The sequence below is a fragment of the Agelaius phoeniceus genome, chromosome 21, assembly GCF_051311805.1.
Source record: "Agelaius phoeniceus isolate bAgePho1 chromosome 21, bAgePho1.hap1, whole genome shotgun sequence".
NCBI classification, from domain to species: domain Eukaryota; kingdom Metazoa; phylum Chordata; class Aves; order Passeriformes; family Icteridae; genus Agelaius; species Agelaius phoeniceus.
The window spans coordinates 9,253,100-9,270,188 of NC_135285.1; the positions used below are offsets into that span (position 1 = coordinate 9,253,100).

The window sequence follows — 17,089 nt, forward strand, 5'->3', positions numbered from 1 at the left end:
GGATCCGTGAGCATGGAAGGAGGTGGTGCCAATGTCTCACCTCACCCTCTGAGTGCTTTCCAGGAATAACCAACACTCACAATCCTGACATTGCTGCTAGAAGCAAATCTTGTAGAGTTATAAAGAATGAATGAATAATTGGAGATATAAACCAGAAAAAAGGAGTCAGATTCAATATAAACCAAAATGCTGATGGAACAGCACACAGCTGGCTCTGCTCTGCAGTGGAGTGGGAGAAGAGGATACAGAGCCTTTTCTTGGGGTACTCACTGAAATTCAACCCACAACAGCAGTAAGTGGGGTAAGAAGAAATGCATTTTATGGCTTTGCAGAGGTAATTTTCAGGGGTTGTAAGAAATGCACTGTCAGGACTCAGTCCAGGACATCAGAGCCCACTGAAGTCCATCAGATGCTCCACGAAAAGAATGAAAACTAAAAGGAAAGTGAATTGCTGCTGTTGTGAGAGTTTTGCTGCTGCTTCCCAGCCCAGGCTGTCCTTGTCCAAGGCGACACCTGCCCCTCCCCTGGGCTGCCCCGGCAGAAGCTGGGGCCGGGAGGCTCCAAACGCCGAGTGCTGCAGCTCCAGTGCGTGTGCAGGCTGCGTTTGCCCTCTGCTGTTGGCTCATCAGACTGTTCCCTCCGGATAACCCAAAACCTGCAGAACCTGGATGGTCACAGCCCAGATTTCAAACGCTTGCACTTAAAAAATTATGATGCTTAAAATAAGTGATACCCACAAAGGGGGGAAAGTTTCACCTGAGAAGTTGCTCTTGGCTGGGGTCACCTCCAGCTTAAGCTGTTTTTAAAAACATCAGTAAAAATCTGAGGCACACACATAAAGAGTAAACAAAGGAGAGAGGTGATTTCACCTCTTATCTTCCCAGTCAATAGCATTCTTTCCAACTGTAGGAAATAGCACATGGAACAAGCTCAGACAAGCCAGTATTTACACAGTAACTAGGAGCTGCAAAACTAATCAGAGAAGCAGCGGATGCCAGCAAAAAGCGTCTCCAGAAAAAACCCAAAACATATGTCTCCCTTCAAAAGAAAAATCTGCTTTTTCACAGCTACAAAGGATTGAAAACAAATTTTGTCATCAAATGTGGAGCTGTGCCAAATCACAGGCAGCCAGAAGAAAAATTTGGCACGAAAAGAGCTTTGGTGAGTTCTGAGTTACTGGAAACTGCTGAGATGGGACTGCTTTGGTGCTGGAGGGAAGGGAAGGTGACAGGAGATAGTGAAAACCCTCTTTATTGAGGCAAGTGTGTATTTTCATCAGCTTTCTGTGTGTTCCCAGCAAAATATCACAATGCACAGGAAGTGACACCTTGCTGGGGAGAGCTCAGGCAAAAGCTGCAGCATCACCACCCACCAGCTACAGCACAGAAAAGCTCCCTGTGCTTCTCCTCTGAGGGTTCCTTCCCTAGGGATAAACTGATGTAATTGCAACGTTGTGTTTGCTAACTTTGGCAGGAAATACATAATGTGTTTAAAATCGTTTCTAAAAGATGAAGTGGGAGAAGGGAAAAGCAGGAAATTTAACCCAGTTCCAGAATGTTCTTAAAAATTAATGACAAGAACAGACTTCTCTTGTTATTTTTCATCTGTTAAATATTTGTTTATGAGGTGGTTTATTGGCTGGGAGCAGTTTCAGCTGCCAGCCTTTAATATTTATTTAATATTTATGAGCCAGGTTTTTTGGGGGGAGAGTCCCCAGTCAAAGTTGCTCTTTGAATTGAATGGTTGAGGAATATTTTTGAGATTTTGACATTGACACAGTTTTAATGTGCTGTAGATGGCGAGAGGAACAAAGATGAAACAGCTTTGAATGAGAAAAAGAGCAATGAGATTGCTCCAGCCCAAAGGTAAATAATAACCTGAGTGTACAGCACTTGGGGGGTGACCTGGTGAAGGGATTTCAAATTTGGGATGCAGGACTTCAGAAAAAGTTTAGCACCTTACTGTTTATTAGGGAAAAATGGATCAAAAGAGTCACCAAACAATTCCTCCCTGAGCTGTGACCAACAGGGCAGTGGAGGAAGGCAGAGCCTGCTATCAGTTCTCTGCCCATGCTCATAATTTCTCATATCAGATCACGATTTGCACTGCACTTCCCTAACATCATCCTCATTTGCCAAACTGCTGGTGGCTGGCAAAGTGCTGATTCTGTGGAGATGCTGAGGTCCCACCAGAACATGAACAAACTCAGCAGTCACTCCTGTCAGTGTATTGACCAATGTAATAATCTTTAACCCTACATCCTGGCCCTTCTTTCTCTTTTTCCAAAGAGAGAAAAGCTCTGCTGTTCTCTCCCCTGCTCACTCACAGACCTGTTTGCCTGGGAGCCCTGCTGTGATCTCTGGTCCATCCAGAATGTCCCCTCTGTTCCCCAGGGCAGCCTCAGGGCACTGCAGCCCTGCCAGGAATTGTGCAGTGCATGGAAAAGGCTCAGCTGGGACATGGGCACCTGCAAAGAGCCTGGACAGCCCAAGAAGGGACAATTTCAGGGAGCTGAGAGATTCAAGAGGATTCCCAGCACAGAAGGAGAAATCTCCCTGCTGCCTGCACGGCTCACCTTGCTGCCCTGCAGGGAGCAGCCCCTGCTCTGTCCCATGGGGCAGCAGCACTCCCGAGCCCACGGTTCTCCTGCTCCCCACATCCCTCCTGGCAGCAGCCAGCAAGGCCAGAGATCAGAGGCTGGAAGAGCTGTGGGGAAAATCACCCCAAAATAAATTAGAGCAACTCAAGAAGAGGATCCAGGAGCAGAAGAGAAAGCAGCAAGCAGCACCCTGGGAGCAGGAGCGCCTGATTTTTGCTAAGGACTCTCTGCCAAAGAGAGCCATGAAAAGAAAGGTTTGCAGAGTGGCCTCTGCTCCTCCTGCTCCAGCTCACAGAGGTAAGTGGTGGTCTGGAATCTCTGGACAAAGGCTGGAACTGGGTATTCCCTAGCAGGGCTTTGGCACAGCTGAATAACTTAGCACAGATTCCACCCCTCCCTGTGATATCTGGGGGACATCACCCATAAATCCATTTATTTCTGCAGGTCCAAACCTTCCTGTGCTGTACATCCCACCCTGCTCGCTGAGTCCACTGGATTTACTCCTCAGCACACAAATACATAAATTTCCTGAAAATAGTAAAGAATTTGCTGCAAATCTCCCCTTTCCTCCCACATCCTTCCTTTTGCCACTTATAAAACATGGAACAGGAGGCAGTACAGTAGTGAGGAGAGGCACCACAGGTATTTAAATCAGGAATTGTGTAGTTCAGAGGCATTACAGGGGATTTAACAGTTCATTCAGTGGAACTAGTGTGGATCTGAAAGCAAATATTATTAGACCTTCTTATCCTGCTTTGCTGCTAAATTTGGGGCTGGAGAACCATCCATGTACAGCTGTCAGTTCAGTTTAGTGTGGTTCAGGGTCTGGGATTGCTGGGAGCAAGGTTGGGGTCGGGAGTGCCTGGGGCAGCCCCAGCCAAGGGGGATTACAGAGGAGCTGGGCTGCAAAGCTGCACCTCACAAATCTCATTGCTGTAATAGCATTAGTGTTAATTCACTGGGCATCCCTGGCACACCCTGCCAGCTTCCAGGGCTGTTTCCCTTGGATTTGCTCCCTGCCACCTTTTGTAGGGATGCTGTGGTGCTGCCCTCAGGTGTGTGGCAGCTTCTGTCCCTTCCCAGCTGCATCAGGAGCACTTTCTGTCACCAGTGCCTGATGTTACCCCTCCTAAAGCCAGAAGCAGAGCCACAGTCCAGGCTGAGCCTCCCTGGGACATTCCCAAGGGAAGGCTTGTTCAGTTTGTTTCTAACCCAGACCATTTTATGTAACTGAGCGAGGGAACTGCCAGACAAACTGTTCCACTTGTGGGACACACACAGACTGAGGCTGGGCATCAACAGCTCAGACACTCAGTTCAGCTGCATCTTGTTCCCTTGCTCTGCCTGTCCCCTGCTACTGCCAGAAGTGTCACAGCTGCTTTGCCAAGTGTTCCCTCTGCAGACACCTGGGAGCCCAGTGCTGCCCTTCACATGTGCAGGAGCTCAGCTGTACAATCCCAGCATCTGCACAGCTCCTTGTAGCCTAATGGCTCTCAAACACTTGTTTTTCTGGGTTTTAGTGCTCTGAACCCAGCTCTGTTCTCTCCTTGCCTGATGAAGAGCATAGAATACCAGGCAGAGAAGGATTTACCATCCCTGGACAAGGAAGGGATTATAAAAAAGCTCCCAGACTAGCAATGAAGTATCAAAACTGGGAACTTCCCCAAGTATTCAGTGTTTGCTGTGCATGGAAAGGTTGGCCTGGATCTCCAGAGGCACCAAGGGGAGGTGTCCCACTGCTCCCACAGGATGCAGCAGTCAGGGCAGGGCTGTTTCTTGTGTTGTATGGATGGACAGGGTCATGGATAGAGCCTCAGGGATGGATCCAGGCCACTGCTTCCTTTGCTGGGACATCTACACAACAAAAATTAAATAAAGGAGTGCTGCATGTCTGGTGACCATTTTCAGTTAAAAGACTCCTGGTTTTGCATTCCAAGGAAATGGGGCTGGGATTGGATTGTTGGGTCCAGCAAGTTTGATTTTAGCTACACTAATTCTTTTCTGTGTTTTATTTTCACCTCCTATTAAAGAGAAAAGAGAGAGAAGCTCAGTGTGGAGGATTCAAACCGAACACCAGAGGCAGCTTTCAGCCAAGTCCTGTGCTCTGGAGAGAGCAGGGAAAGGTAAGACCATGAGAAATTACAATCCCTGATGGACAGAACTGCCTGCAGCAGTAGAATTGCAGAGCTGCCAGGATTAAAATCCATCAGAAAGGAAAAATAAGTCGTACACCCGCAGTGGGAAGAGCTGTCACCTATTCAGCTCTGTTTCCCTAATGAATTAAGGGTGCCACCAAAGGCAGGGATTTCCTGGCCTGCCCAGCAGGGACTGAATGCAGGCAGTGAAAAGTCAGATGAATTATCCAAGTCTCAGTTGCTGGTTCTCAGTTTTATTTGACAGGTATTTCTAAGGGCAGGTTGGAACTCCTGGTGTCATTTTACCCATTTAATGCTATAGCTTTGCATAGAAATGGTTGCATTCAAATGTGGGGAAGAAGTGGAAATGCTGTGGGTTGTACTTTACAGCAGCCAAGTTCCCAAGTCACTTGTGTGAAACAGAAGTTTAAAAATCCAAACTCTCTAATCCCGATAGAATTATAAGCATAGTGTGCTGTAGTCCCTAAGTATGATTTAAAATGCATGAAATATGTAATAATTTCCTTCTCCCTCCCTTTTTTTTTTTTTTTTTGTTTTAATGGATTGTTTGAAAAATGGCTTGCTCTTCCTCTGAGAGTGGGTCATAATAAGAGCATGCCACGTGAAGCATTCATCATTGTAACTGCCAGTGTCATGGTGTCTTTATTGGCTATTAGTTTCTGTCACTGAAAGAGCCAAGGCAGGGCTACAAAGAGATGAATGAGGGGCAGGGGTCAGAGCCAGAGTACTCAGGAATTTGATGAATTATAAATTTGCTGTAGTTAACAAAAAATTAAGTCACCACGGCTATAAAATATTCATCTGTTCGTAGGTAGGGAAAAAACCCAGGAGAATATTTAAATCAAAAGAGTTTCTTCTATCAACTGTTCTCATCAGGAATGCAGGCTGCTCATGAACTTTAGCATCATAGTTGCTGTAGTTAATGAACACAATACAGATAAAAAGAAGATTTAATTGAAATAAACAACATGGTGAGGCAAAGATTGTTAGATCCACAAAATAATTTGCCTGGTGCATTCAGAGGAGCTAAGACAGGGTACAAAATAAATGCATTTTTAGTACTGCTAAACACAAAATAAAGCGACACAACAAGGTGTTTCCTTAAAGACATGGATGGACCCCAGCCCTCCTGAGCCCAGCAGATTCTGACAATTCCCTCTGTGTTCCTGCTGTGAGCACCATGCACAGATCTGGTGAGAATTCCTTCCAAAGGAAGTCCATGGGATTGTAGGAAGTGACTTCAGACCCACAGGGAATGCAGCTCTTCCTTTGAAAAGCATCAGTCTCCCTGAGACACGATTCCCAGGAGCTGCAGAGCATCTCAGAGGCTGCTGCAAATGAGGAATAAAAGCTGTTGGCTGTGGCCCCTTCAGTGGTACAGAGGAGGAGAGGTTGTCTTGCACTGTTCCCAAAGCACAGGGGGGTCTGGGCAGGGAGTCCTTGGAGAGTCCTTTGTGTCCAGCAGCTCCCCTGGCCCTGAGGGGCTGCCCCGTTGGCTGAGCACTGAACCACACAAGCTGAGGCTCATTTCAGAGTAAAATCTTTCCTGTTGTTAAAAACACTGAGTATTTTAATTGGGGGAGATTGTGGGGGAGTAGAATTTCCATGCAAAACCCAACTAAGTACCTGTTCAGCCACCTTGTGCTGGAGAAGGGTTTGCAATAAATACACAATTGTGCCAGTATTGGCATGCTGTGAATGCAATCTGGAATTATGAAGTAAAACAGTGATAAATGTTGTCTATTATGTGACACCACCTATTAAGCAAGAGTAATTTGTTTGTGTTGCATTCTGCACAGTTTATTTCTGCATTAGACATTGTCCCTCATCCTGTATCCTCCATTGATTCTTCCACACCACATCCTGCTGATTCTCACCAGTTTAAAAATGAATTAGTTTCCTCTGGTGAGTTTGAAGTAATCACTTCAAAGGAAGGAAAATAATAATTTTGTTATCCCCTTCCCTTCAGTTCTCAAATGTGCTGGTACCCAGGAAGTCCTGACCTTTTCTCAGTGTTCTTGAGGCCTCTGGGAGTCAGTGATTTCTGAGTAAAATTTGTAAGAACTGTGTGAACACACTTCGAGTGTTAAATGATATATTTGCTGATGGTAAAGCCTTAGGAAAGCACAGAACCTTCACATTTTACACTCCTGAACTCATCCGATTCATGACCCTGGCAGCCTCCAAAGTTTGGGTGCTTTAAAAACATTTTGTTATCAAAGTAGCACCGATTTTTTATATTTTAAACCTTCTCTAACTGAAACTTTTTTGATCTCTTCACACCTTGAGTGTGATTCCTGGAAATCACCATTAAATAGATTTGAATAAGAGAGTCAAAATAGTCTTTCAAAGAACATGTGGGGCTTTAATAATTAAATACAAACTCTCTGTTTCAGGTGTGAATCTAGCTGGAGTTTCAGCATGGAGAGAAGGTCAGAAGTTGGCTAGAAGGCTGCTGGGTCCTCCACTTCCACTTTTGAGGAGCAGAACTGGAGAGCAGAGCACAACAAAGACCTTTGGTACAGCTGTCCCTCTACAGCACTGGTTATTTTGGCACACCCAAAAATTAAAAAAAAAAAAGGCTTATTAAACCTAATTGAAACAAATTAAACCTAATCTAAATAAAAGTTTTCCAGGTCCTTTCTTTAATGGCTCTTGCAATAACAATTGGCCACTGCAACTTCAAATTCCACCTTTACATGTTTATCTTCTCCCTTGAATATCACAGATTTTACAACAGACAATGCAAATAATCCTCAGAGCTGCACTAGGAAGCAGGCTGGGAGATGCACACTATAGATACAGGAATTGTTACTCTCTGAAATAATTACATCACTGTTGTTTCCAAATCTTTCCCACAGAACCTTTGGAAGGAGGTCGGGGAGTTGGGACAATGCCAGCGATGGAAAACAGCTCCAGAGTGAAGGGAAGTGAAGCTGTGGGGAGGAGCCCTGGAGCCCAAAGCGCTGCGGTGGCTCCCAGCAAGGCTGGAAGGAGCAGCAGTGCACCCACAGAGGGCACAAAGCAAGCCCTCAGGAGCCTCCTCTTGCAAAGGCAGTCCTGTGAGGAACACAGATGTATCAGGGTTCCCAGAGAGGCTGTGAAACACCAGCCCCAAGGGATCCGTTCTCCTTCCCCTGGACTTTCATTGGGGAAAGATGGAGCCAAGCCCAGCACCTCAGGAAGCTGCAGCAGAGGAAGAAGTGCATCACCTCAGAGACAGAAAGAGTCTGAGAAAGAAAACCTTAAGCAACCTTCAAAGAGGAGGGCAAACCTTAAAAAACCTCACCCCTACAGCCCTGAAAGCGTTCGGGAATTTATGTATCGGAAAAAGGCAGAAAGAAAGAGAAAACTCCTCAAAGAGAAAAAGTCTTTGGCACAGGCTGTGGAGATGAAGAAGAAGAGGTTGCAAGAATTGTACAGGAAACAAAAAGAAGCTATTGGGAAGAAATCCTGTCCTGATGAGATGCACAAACCCCTTGGGAAAATGGGTTCTGCCAAAGGAAATCCTCAGAGTGAATTGGAGCGAGTAAGTCCTAAGGAGTGGCAGATTGAAACCCCTCCAATCTTAGTGCAGCACTGTGTAGGACATGAAACACTTCACACAAATGCTTTGAGAGGGAGAAAAAGTTTTATCTAGAAAAGCAGAGCAATTAACTTATAATTATGGCATAAATGGCTGGGCTCATTGGTAGGGCTGGAACCCTCGACTTCAGGCCAAAAACCTGGAAATCTCCAGTGCCTGAGCTAAAAGAACAGGTTTGCTGTGTTACATGAGCAAATTATTAGGTGGAATAAAAGCTAAACATTGCCCTTCTGTTGCCAACTATTGAGTGCTTACACTGCTGGGCTCTTCTCTTTCAGAGGCAAACCAGTGGGGGAGTACTGGAAAGGAGTTTCATGGCCTGGGTGGATGAAATATCCTCTCCTTTATCACCAGAAGATCACAGAGGCAGGTACTCAGACATAAAAGGCATCCTAGAAAGCCACTTTCTCAGCTCACACTGCAGACATCTCTCTCTTGTTTTTTTTTAACAGGAATCAACTCCTAGAAACAGCTCAATCACCTAAAAAAGGAGTAGAATCAGGTCCTCCAGCACCACTGGAATCTGAACGCTGGTTTCTCAGTCCTCTGAAATGTGAAGACTTGAGGGACTGCTCTCCCCCAGCTCTGCATTCACCTCCTCTGAGCTTTTCTGTTCCTCAGAAAGATGCAAAACCTTCTTCCAAAGACTCATCTTTTGGACTTTCTCCACAGAGAAGCAAACAGGATCAAGTGAGAGCCATTCACAGTCTGTCCAGGGAACTTGCAGAAAAGATTGACGTGGCAAGGAAGAGGCTGAGTGCAGCCAGCTGGGCTAAAGCCTCTGCTGACAAACAATCTACAGAGACAGCTCTGGACCTGCACAGTGATCCTCCTCCTGCCCCAGAACCTGAGACTTCCAGGGATAGGCAAGAGAGGACAATGACTGCACAAACGCCTCTGGACACAGATCCTGAAGTGCTTTGTGTGACATCCCCCAGGGAATGCCATGGACTGGGCAGGACTGGCCTGCTGGGCACACAGAGGGAAATGCCAGCTCCTCTGCCTGGTGGGAATGCTGAGAGGGAGGAATTGCCCTGGATCACTCATAGTGCAGGACAGAGTCACCTCAGCTCTGCAGGAGAGCTGAGCAACACCTTGCAAGGTAAATCCTTTCCACATGACACAGCAGGGATGCTCAGGTGCCACTGCCCACGTCTTTCAAAGCTACAAGCTACAAAACTTCATCTCCCCTTGGCTATTTATTGGAAATGTTGTGCCTTGGAAAATCCCTGAGCAGTGGCTCTCCTAGGTTTTACTTTCCTCCCCTCCCCTTGCACCTGTAAAACTACATCTTATAATTTATCTGTGGCTTTGCCACCAATTTTGGACATGTCACTTTCTGGTGCCTAGGCTTTCCCAGAAGTAAAAGAATGATAAACCTAAGCCCCTGTAGTTAAAAACCTGTGGATAAGAAGAGCTGTATTGAGTGAAGTGCTCACAGATAAGTAGGCAGTGAATAGATGCCAAAGCTTGGGCCATTTCATTTCTATGAAGAGCATATTTATTAAATGTCTTCATTTGTCTTTTTAAAAGGTTTCCCTGTGAATAAGGGCTCCAAGGTGGACATAAGTCTATGGCATGAAAAGCCAATAACCAACCCAGCCTCTCCAGCTCACAGATTCCTCACTAGAAGGTAAACAAAGCTGGATATTTTATTCTCTGCTTAATGTGCCTTGCATGTATCTAAAATAAGGAGCACCAATTCAGCATGGAGCCAGACTCGGGGCAGGGGTCTCCTAGACTTCACTTTCCTCTTATTGCTTCTGTGAAATGACATTTCATAATTTCATCTGTGGCTTCACCACGGATTTTGGACACATCACTTCCCCTTCTGCTGCCCGGGCTTTTCCAGAAGTAAGAAAGGAAATATAAACCCGAGCCCATGCAGTCGGAAATCTGGGGATAACAAAGCTGGGTGTATTATCCTCTGCTGAATGGGCCACACAGACTTAAAATAAATAGCAGGGATGCTGAGTTCCTGGGGCTGGGGGATTCCTGGGAGCAGTGGATCCCCGGGAGGGGTTGGTGGATCCCAGGTTCGGTGGGTTCCTCAGGAGGGGTGAATCCCATAGAGCACTGGGTCCCCCGGGAGCTATGGATGCTTGGGAGGGGTTGGTGGATCCCCGGCTCTGGTGGGGATCGGTGGATCCCAGGGCTTGCTGGATCTCTCGGGAGCGGTGGATCCCCAGGTTCGGTCCATGAATCCCGGGTGACTCCAGTCAGTGAATCCCGGGTGGCTCCGGTGGATCCCGGGTGGATCCAGTGGGTCCCGGGTGGCTCCGGTGAGTCCCGGGTGGCTCCGGTCGGTGGGTCCCGGGTGGCTCCGGTGGATCCCGGGTGGCTCTGGTCGGTGGATCCCGGGTGGCTCCGGTGGATCCCGGGTGGATCCAGTGGGTCCCGGGTGGCTCCGGTGGATCCCGGGTGGCTCCGGTGGATCCCGGGTGGATCCAGTGGGTCCCGGGTGGCTCCGGTGGATCCCGGGTGGCTCCGGTGGATCCCAGGCCCGGTGGATCCCGGCCGCGCTGCCATAACGCTCTCTCGCCACCGGAGGGCGCCGCAGCCGCGGGCGCGGAGCGGGACGGAACGAGCCCCTGGGTAAAGCTGCCCCAGCCTCCTTCGGGCGGGGATTAATTAAAAAAATTAATTTCTAGTGATTGTTTTCACTCGTTTTGCTGCAAAAGCGGGTGAAGGATTCCCAGCAGTGCAGTTCTGTAGGCTGTGTGCATGCGGAGCAACACTTGCTCACACACAGCACCTTCTCACCACCACATTCGCAAAGGTTGGGCTGATCTCTGCTCCGAGATCGGTTGCAAGGATTATGGAGCTGTTCTGTCACAGAAGATGGCAAATGTATAAAACATGAGCAGCAGGCACTGCGAGTGTGCAGTGGAGACAGTCAGAGCTGTGTCTGCACGGCACCTTGGGGAGCACAGCCCAGCAGCCGCGGGCTCCATCACTCTTGTCCTGACACCACCCAAACTCACAGGAATGATGGTAGGTGCAGGACCCCCTGGGCCCATTGGGAACAGCCCCCAGCTGTAAGGGACAAGCCTCAAACCAAGGAGAAATAAGACAGATTGCAGTGTTCTGCTGAACAATGCAATTACTGAGAAAGCAAAGCAGCCAGAGTCAAGAAGTCCTCAGAGCATCACCGAAAAAACCACCAATAAAACCTCTCAGACAATAAATCACAACCCTCTTGCAAGTGCTGCTTCAAAAGATGAGGAGAGCTACTTGCAGATAAAATATTGCTGTATTTAGAGATTAGAAGTGGAAAGTGTGGCTGTATTGTGAAGGACTCCAGGCTCATCTCCAGGTGGGCTGAGGGCTGCCTGTGATGCAGCAGCAGTGACAGTGAGGGGACAATCTAAAGGAAAGAGGACCCCATGCCTAACCCTTCCTTAGCTACTGGTAAAGTACATAATTAATACAAATGCTCAGAGTACAAGCCTGTATTTTGCCCTCAGCTTTTATTTGTATATAATTTAGAGTCTGATTTTGCACCTCTCCTGAAATCTGCACACTCACAGGAAGCAAAAGTGGATGAGTCCTTTGGCACACAGAGTGAGGCTCCCGTGATCAAGTTATTCCTGAAGTTGGTCTGGTATCAACTGATTCACTACAGATCAAATCAGACAGAAAGCCACCAGATAAAGGAGCACCAGTGTGCTCTAAGGAGGTGGCTGAGGAACTTTGCAGGGCCGTAATTTCTCCTTCTCCAGGAACATTTGCACTTTGAGTGCATGAACTCTCTGTGGGAGTGTCAGCAGGCAGTGAAGGGAGCCTGTCTCTTATCTTGCACGCAAACTTCACAGGCTGTGCTAAACTGAAGGAGTCCATGCTGTGTTCTGGGCCTTGTAAACCTGTTTCTGCAGAGCTCTCATTGATGTAGCCAGAGCTGGGTTAGAAAATGTGATGGTAAAAGCAGCTGAGTTGTGTCTGTGCTCTGACTTCCACTGCTAAAGAGTTAGGAGTCCACATTTGACTACAACACAGCCAAGTTTTGTCTCCCCAATAGCTCATCTGAACAAAGCCACCTGTTAAAACTGACTGTGTGCTGGCCTCAATCACAAATACAAAACCTGCAGCGCTCCAAACCCAGCGCTCTTGAGCATGACCTTCTCCACAGCCAGTTTCAACAGCACAGTTTGCTGTTTACATGTTTAATTATAGCTCTGAAAACAGCAGCTCGTGTTCATGCAGGAAATCCTGCAGGTGCCTGTTTCCATAAGCAATGTTCTCATTTCATGCCCGGCTGCTCCCCCGTCCGCAGGGGCGGCTCGCAGAGGTTTGTTGCTGATGCAAATGAATCACTGATGGGAATTCTCCAAACTGCCAGAAAATGTGTGGGCAATTCCATCTTATTTTGTTTCTGTTGCCTCTATAAGTGGTTACACTCTCAAGAGTCAAAAAAAATCATCCTGTTTTTGCTGTAAGTTCAGATTTGAAAGTGCTCTGGGTGGATTCAGGGGCTGGGACAGAGGGTGGTGACTAGAGAGTCACCTGTTGGATCACAGCTCTGCCTCCTCCTGGGGACTCAGCAATGCTTTCTCTTCAGTGCAAACCCAAAGAGCCTCATCTGGGAGTTGTGGTGGGTTATGCAGAGCTGGCTGTGTTGGGAGGGCAGGCAATGCTGGCCCCTCCTGTGGAAACCCAGTGTTTTCCGTAGAATCTGCATCGATTTCCACTGATGCCCTTCCCAGGACACAAACCTTGGCATCAGTCTCCCCAAACAGAGTAGGCATTTCCCAAGAGCCAGAGAGAACAGAGCCTAAAAAACCATCACAACACAACTGCAGAGACAAAACTCAGCACATTTAACCAATGAATAGTAGAACTGCTTTGTAAGAAATCCCTGTTTCTTCTGTTCTTTCTCTCTCATGCACCTTTGCTCCCACTTTCTGAAGACTACATCCAAGACGCGTTAGTGGAAGCTGTCCTAATCGTTTTAGCAGTTTCTGGGTCATGAAAAACAAAGAAAAGCTTATTAACGAGAAAAATGAAATAAGATTTCCCTAAGCTGATTGCTGATAAAAAAAAAAATTTCCACGTTCATTTTTCTGTATAAAAAAGAAAACATCTGTCACCATTTCAGTGTCTCAGTGTCCCTGCGTGTGGTTCAGCTGAGGCTTGATCAATAAATGCCCATTTTCACACCTTCTTTCTTAATCTTTTTAGTTAAGCTCAGATAATTGCAGACCAAAACAAAGTAAAATCAGTTAGCTGAGGTGTTCATCTGCAGGACTTGGTGCTGACAATGTTTTGAAATATGAAAGTATATGTATCACTCCCAGATCTTTGTTGGGCCACAGCCATGCTCAGCACAAGTCCCAGAAACACTAGAACAGAGTTCAGGACTTTGTGTTTCTAAACAGAATTCTTTGCCAAGGTTCAGAGCTGGATTGTGCAACCAAGTCCCAACAATGGCACGGATTGTACAATGCAGCCCCCATAAATTAAGCTTCCACACTGCAAGGTTGTTGTTTGTATTTGCCACCAGGTTGAAAAATACCCAGCTCTTTCAGAGCAGCAATTAGAGTAGGTAAAAATGCGTGTTCTTAGCTTTCCTGACAGCATCAAGGTGCAAGACAGGAGATTTTGTTCGTTGCCAGGTATGACTTCTCAAGGAGCCTTTTGTTTCCATTTGACAAAATGTAATAGTTCTGTTTAAATGAAATAACCTTTTTTTTTAAGTTCAAAAGATTGCTTTATACACATCTCAAAAACATAGTTAATTGTTGTTGTTACCTTGACGCAGCCCACAGGGAGAGCTCACGGCACGGAGGGATCAATGTGGACGTGAGACTGTTTTGAAAGTTCAGAACCAAGAGGAAATGGCCAACCCATCTCCTGGAGAGAGCCTGAGGATCTGGGACAGCCTGAGCTTCCAGCCCTCTGCCACTCTGAGCACTGGCAGCTTTGAACAGCACTTGGGTAAGGTGGCATCTCCCAGAGGGTCACTTGGTGCCCTCCCAAAGTATTTCTTATGTGGCAATAGAAGAACAGTTCCTCATTGCAACAGAATTCTTGCTGATGGTTCTGGTTAGGGCTGAAAAATCTTCTGGGCCGAGGGGGAATTTCAAGTAGATGGTTCTCCTCCAGATTTAAAAGGTGAAAAAGGGGTGCATGAAAAATTGTCCTCTCAACATTCACGCACAATCTAAGAGATTATATGGAATTACTATTAAAATTGCATAAAATGCATAGAAGCTCTTTGCCTTTTCCATGCTGTGCTGTCATAGATGTGAATTCAGCTGACAGTGACAGCTGCAGGTGGAACAAACCCCATTTAGCTCAGAGACATTTCCAGCTTTGTCTGAAGGTCTCTGGAAGCCTTACAATTAACTCTTCATAATTACCCCGTCTGAGCAGTGTGGGATATTGTCCTGCTCGGACAGCAAGAGACATCAGGGCACAGGACATGGGCAGGGTGCAGGGGGAATGGAGGGATGTGCTGCATGGTGCCCAGGGCTGCCCAGGGTGCAGGGCATGGCCACTTCTGCTGGGAGCAGAGGTTTGCACAGAAACAGGGAAAGTTTGTGGCTGAAAGGGTTAAAAGCCAAGCAGTAGCGTGCAGACCGCTCTGTCTGAAGAGATCTCTGCCTGCTCCCACCAAACAGGAGCAGATGGTGCATTGTTTTAAGGGCTTTTCCGAGACAAAAGAACAAGATCAGATAACCTTTCCTCAAAGAGGGTACTTACAAAAAGCCTTTGCTCTTATTAAGGATTCTTCATTGTTTTCCTCACAACATTTTATACATCATATTGGATTTTGGGGTGGTGGAGAAGCCAGCATTGTTTACTGTGCTTCTCCCTCCCCCCCCAGGGACCAGGAGGGCATCTTAGAGATTGGGCAGCAAGGCTGTTGTCTGAAGTGTTTTACCCTAAACGAAAGACAACCTATTTATTTACTATTAATAACTGAGGGCCCCAGTTCTGCAAGGCCCAGCCATCCACTATTCACCACAGGAACAATAGGAGCTGCTGCCTGTGTCTGTGCCAGGAGAAACCTTCCCCTTCCCTGAGCATTTGCAGGAGCTGCCAGCCCAAGGCTGGACTGGAGGCAGCACTCCCACCATGGCCATGCTGCTGCACAGGAGGCACAGAACTGTCGTGCTCAGCACAAAGTGGCTTTGAAATATGGGTCACAAGTGGCTCTGTCACCCCCCAGAGCACGGATGGGGCATTCAGACTCGAGGCTGCATTGTCTGCTCAAGGCATCACCCAGCAGTTGCTCTGTCCTTTCATGGGACACAGGAGTCACCGTGCACATGCAACATAATGAGGTGTAATTCTACAACTGCTGCCAAATGCAATATTTACCTTTCAGAGGGACACACGTCACCAGACCACCCGCTGCTGTGCCAAAGAAAGATTTTCTGTAGTAAACACACTTGGCAAAATAACAAATTTCATTTCAAACATCTTAAAACAGAGAGAAGATGATATTCACAAGATATTTGCTTACTGCCTGGGGTAAGACAGTGAACTTGTCCTGAATTGTTGAATTTTCTTTTTAAACACAGCCAGTATAAAACCCAGACTTGCAAATCCTATAAGCTCATGCTGTGGTGAGCAAAAATTGTCTCCACAGGTAGTGTTGGGAAGTATTTCACATTGCACTTACATGAATTTCTCATCAGTTTAGGCACAAAACTTGCTATAAGCAATGAGCTGATAAGGAAGGGCTTTGCATATTGCACTGCTATGTAAAATCTTTCTGTCATTCCTGCCCAGCCACCAGGGCTGTCCCACAGGGAGCTGAGGAGATGGGCTGTACTCTCCTTGCTACTCCAGCATGTCCTCTGAATACAGCCCACAGTATCCACATTTCTGTATTTCTATGAAATAAGAGAACTATATGATTTTTTTAAAACCCCAACATTTCTCCCATGTGCCTTCCTACAGTCTAGGGAATGGCCTTTGAGATGGATTGGACTGAATGAGCCAGAAATCTCATTTCATCGGAGCAGACTTTTTGTTTCCTTTACATTTAAGCTGAAACTAATTGTTTATAAAGTACTTTCTAAATGTTGAAGATTAATCATAGCTAGTGCTTTAAAATAATTTGCATTAGGAAAGCAAATGGAATGTTTTCCATTGTTCTTGAAATGCAGAATTTTAACCTGAACTACAAGGAAAATGTATTTATATGTGTCATCTTTCTCCTAAAATGCTGATTGACATATTTTCTTGTATCAGTAGAGGGAGCTGCCTTCTTGCTTCTAGAAGAGGGAGAAATTATTAAATTAGTGGAATTGGCACAGAAATGTATCAGCATGGCTTCAGCTAATTGTGCTCTGATGGAGAGTGTGGAGCTGAGGCAGCTCTTTGTGTTCCCTCCCAAATCCTGGCTGTGTTTTGTATTTCCCACAGCTCCAGTGAGCTCCAGCTCTGCCTTCAGCACCTCTGGAGTTGTCTGCAATGATGTTGGCAGTGACTGAGAGAGTTTAGAATAACTGATGAGGAGCACAAGGACCATTCCACAGAAATTCAGGATTCTGGTTAGGTCTGGGTTCAGGCCTAGCTCTGTTGCTATCCTGAGCCAAGAGCTGCCCTGCAGCTCCTTGTGACAAGGGACAGCAGCAGGGAGAGGCACTGCCATGTGCTGCAACATCTGGCTGGGAGCTGAACTCAGGCCAGCCCTCCACACCAGAGGATTTAGACATAAATACAAAATATGCAGAGCACAGGAAGCAGCACAGGCCACATTAATCCCCTTGTTTGGTAAGCAGCCACTCTCCAGTG

General features: G+C 46.7%; 1 protein-coding gene across 1 annotated transcript in view; it reads left to right on the forward strand.

Annotated features, from left to right (window-relative positions):
• The first annotated feature begins 976 nt into the window (after positions 1 to 976).
• Positions 977 to 17,089, forward strand: part of CCDC187 (coiled-coil domain containing 187) — a 31,018-nt gene continuing 14,905 nt past the window's right edge. Inside the window, exons 1-10 of the mRNA XM_077189228.1 lie at positions 977 to 1,161; positions 1,796 to 1,865; positions 2,394 to 2,896; positions 4,630 to 4,722; positions 7,152 to 7,274; positions 7,617 to 8,284; positions 8,620 to 8,711; positions 8,794 to 9,443; positions 9,875 to 9,974; positions 14,100 to 14,275. Of these exons, the coding sequence (XP_077045343.1) occupies positions 1,101 to 1,161; positions 1,796 to 1,865; positions 2,394 to 2,896; positions 4,630 to 4,722; positions 7,152 to 7,274; positions 7,617 to 8,284; positions 8,620 to 8,711; positions 8,794 to 9,443; positions 9,875 to 9,974; positions 14,100 to 14,275 (2,536 nt within the window). The 5' untranslated portion in view covers positions 977 to 1,100. The remainder of the gene's footprint in view (positions 1,162 to 1,795; positions 1,866 to 2,393; positions 2,897 to 4,629; positions 4,723 to 7,151; positions 7,275 to 7,616; positions 8,285 to 8,619; positions 8,712 to 8,793; positions 9,444 to 9,874; positions 9,975 to 14,099; positions 14,276 to 17,089) is intronic.